The sequence below is a fragment of the Zea mays genome, chromosome 1, assembly GCF_902167145.1.
Source record: "Zea mays cultivar B73 chromosome 1, Zm-B73-REFERENCE-NAM-5.0, whole genome shotgun sequence".
Taxonomy (NCBI): Eukaryota; Viridiplantae; Streptophyta; class Magnoliopsida; order Poales; family Poaceae; genus Zea; species Zea mays.
This window is the reverse complement of record NC_050096.1, coordinates 221,363,257-221,366,655: the sequence shown is the minus strand read 5'-3', so window position 1 is coordinate 221,366,655 and position 3,399 is coordinate 221,363,257. Positions and strand designations below refer to the sequence as shown.

At 56.5% G+C, this 3,399-nt stretch overlaps 1 protein-coding gene across 1 annotated transcript; it reads right to left on the bottom strand.

The window, feature by feature from the left end:
- Positions 1-235: 235 nt before the first annotated feature.
- LOC100382963 (uncharacterized) lies at positions 236-2,346 on the bottom strand. The gene has a single exon (NM_001175647.2). It carries the CDS (start codon positions 2,160-2,162, stop codon positions 441-443), a length of 1,722 nt encoding a protein of 573 aa, NP_001169118.2. The 5' UTR covers positions 2,163-2,346; the 3' UTR covers positions 236-440.
- Between the last annotated feature and the right edge of the window lie 1,053 nt (positions 2,347-3,399).

The following is a 3,399-nucleotide window of genomic DNA, read 5'->3' as shown; positions in this document are numbered from 1 at the left end:
CGTCCCCTCTAACCCTGATGCTAGTCATTATAATTAACGATGTGAGTGATGGAAGTTTATCATCAAATCCACCATGAAGAAACTAGAAACATGCGGAACATTTGTAACTTCGTTTGCAATTAGCAAACACATTGCTCCTTCATTTGCAAAAAGTTACTATGCAATTGACGACGACGAAAACAAATCATGGAACATCTTGCAAGCAAGAAGCAACGAACCTATATACAGTTTGGCTAACTTGACAGGAACAAAAAGTAACAGCACAGTTCAGAGTACAAACGCACACAACCGTACTGGATTCAACTGCATAACTGTCTTCCAGATTCTTCACCAGTTCACTGCAGCATTCACTCAAAATGACAGGCCAAGAAGAAAGCACGGCAAGATTTCAACCCGATGAGAAAAAGCTTGTCCCAACGTAATCCACCAGATGGACCTAATTAATCAATGCACACGGATCGCCATTGATGAGAACTTGGTGGTGTCGCGGCAGGCGGAGCGCTCCAGCTTGCCACGCGCCGGCGGTGAGGCAAACTGCTGCCGCTGTAGTTGCTCTCGTCGTTCCTGCAGCCTGACGTGTGGTCGTCGTCGCTGTTGTCGCGGCCCATCGTGCGCAGCACCGTCTGAACCACCTCCTTGTCAATGCCCGCGTTCGCCTGCTCGGCGATGAGCATGAGTGGACGGTCCGCGCCTGCCGCTCTGGCGAGCCCCCGGAACCGCGGGCTCCCCCTGCTCATGGCGTACAACGCCTCCACGCAACATTCCTGCAGCTCGGTGTTGCACGCTCCTTCGGATAAGATGGCGGACGCCGTCGCCACGGCGCCCGCATCCATCAGGGCGGCGCTACCCTCCGCGCACGCGGCCACGTTGCAGAGCACCATGAGGGCTAGCCTGCGGACGAGCGCCGGCTCGGCGGCGTCGCACGCGACGGAGAGCAGAGTCCTGGACGCGCCCGGGGCACGCGCGAGCTTGGACTGGTTCACGGCGGCGAAGGAGAGATGGTACAGCGCCATCCCGGCGTCGAGGCGCGCGCGCGGGGCGCGGTCGCGGTCCGCGAGCGCCGCGAGGAGCGGCGGCACGGCGCCGAGCACGCCGATTGCCGCGCGGTTGCCCTCGTGGAGGGCGAGGCCGAAGAGCGCTCCCGCCGCGTGCTCGCGTGCCTCGGCCGGCGAGGCGGCGGACGCGAGCACCTCGATGAGCGCGGGAACCGCACCCGCGCGCACGACGGGCACCCTGTTCTCCGGCTCCAGCGAGAGGTTCGCCAGCGCCGCGGCGGCGTCCGCGCGCGCCGACGCGGTGTGGCGCGAGGACAGCAGCACGCGTCTGAGCGACGCGAGCAGCCGCGGACCGCACAGCGCGCGCCGCCTCGCCGCGCCCTCCCGCGTCGCCCGCCGCAGTGCGGCCATCGCCGCCTCCACTGCCGTCTCGTCCCCGGCCTCCACCGCCTTCGCCACGACCTCCTCCTCTGCGTCAGCAACACGCACGTGTTCGACTTCTTCCTCCTTTGCCGCCTCCTTCCCGCGCACCACCTTCACCTCGACCGGCGCCATATCCCTCGACGACCTACCCGACGACGAGGACGACGTTGATGCAGCAGAAGCTCCCTCCGACGAGCACGACAGGTTCGACGCCGACCTTGCTGGCGCCGGAGCCCCCTCCGACGAGCACGACAGATTCGACGACGACCTAGCCGGAGGCTGTGTCCCTGGTGCCGCCACCGCGCGCAGCACGGCCACCTTCGCCTCCTCGCCCGAAGGCGCCACGGGCGCCGCGCGATCAGCGAGCGCGCACCATGTCCGGACGGCCGCCCGGAGCGCGTCGTTGGGTATAGCGGCGGCAACGCCACCGCCCGGTGGGTCCCTGTTGCCCGCCACCACTCCGTCAGGACCGAGGGACAGGCCGAGCTCCGCGCAGGCCAGGACGCACGCGCGCTCGTACGTCCGCCCCGACGGCAGGATGACCGGGTCCGCCAACGGTGTGCCAAGGATGGGGCAGCACAGGAAGTCCGCCGGCACCTCCTCCTGTCCCTTCTCCTTCGTCGTCCGGGGCGGAGGGACAGTGACGTCCTGTGGCCTGTTCTTGGGCTTGGATGCTGCCGGCGGTGGCAGGGACAGCGACCGGAAGGGCAGGAGCTTCCAGCGCCGAGAGCGTTCGGCACCCATCCGGCCGCGTCGCCGGCGCCGGAGCTATTCAGCAGCAAAGCAGCAGCTGCTTTTGGTGGTGCAACGCAAATAATGGCGGCTGCTTTTAGCTTGGGGTCTGGCAACTTTGGCTGGCTGGCTGCCTGGCTGTGGCGTGGATGTGAAGTGCAGGAGTGGAGAGTTTTTTTTTGGCGGTTAAATATTGCGGGAGAGAGGTGACTTAGCGGTGAAGGGATCAGCGCGTAGGCTACCGGGCGCAGGCGCGGAAGGCTGCGGCGGGCCGGCGGGCGGCGGCCGCGGCTGCAGTGGGGGCACGGAACAATGGAGTGTTGCGGTTGGACACGCAGTCGCGTCGCCGTCGCGCGGGACGGCGGAGGGAAAAAGCAGGCGCCGCCGCGCCGGTCGTTTAACGGGGCGTCTTTTTGTCGGAGGTGAGGGCCCGGCTATATTCCTTGTTACAAGACTCTTCTGACCCTAGCACTTTGCTTTTACAAGACTCTTGTATCCTAGCACTTTCTTATATATTCCTTGGCACCATGTCATGCTGGTTACAAGGGCTAGTTTAGGAACTCTACTTTCATAAGAGATTTCTATTTTACTAAAAGAAAAAATGAACTAATTTTTATTAAAAAATGGAAATTCCTTAGAAAAATGAGGTTCTCAAACTAGCCCTAAAATAAAATAAAGTCCAATTTATCCCTACTAACTCGTTGTTTAAGTTTAAAATACTTCCGAACGTGAATAGTGAAGAACATATTGTCTCCTTAACTTTTAGAACAAGATAAATTAACCTAGTTCAAGATGGTTTTGATGATTGTTTTGGTTAACATGGTACGTGAGCCTCCATTTTTTGTGTTTTTTTAACTATACCATCTTTTATTGAACATTTAAGTTTCTAAATAATAATAAATAAATCAAGGTGTAATTTTGATCTCTTCAACACGGTAAATTTGGTATAAAGTATGTTCCATTTGAAGGCATTTGAAATTTGAATTTATAATTAAAACCTAACATAAATATTTGTACTTCTAAACGATTTAAAACAACTTATCAAGATAGTGTTGAAATCTATATAACTTTTTAAGGATCATATCAACATTCGTGGTCATCTAAAAAGTTTACAAAATAAATTTTACAATATATTAGCAAAATCATCAAATAAATTCTCTTCAAAATGGTTAGAGGGTATGTTGTCTACTTTTAAAAATGAACATGTATTTTAACTGGTCGAGTTCCAGAGGGAGGAGGTTTGTGTTTG

What these genes read in the sequence shown, in the direction of transcription:
- LOC100382963 (NM_001175647.2), bottom strand. Translation starts at nt 2,162, where the DNA reads ATGGGTGCCGAACGCTCTCGGCGCTGGAAGCTCCTGCCCTTCCGGTCG.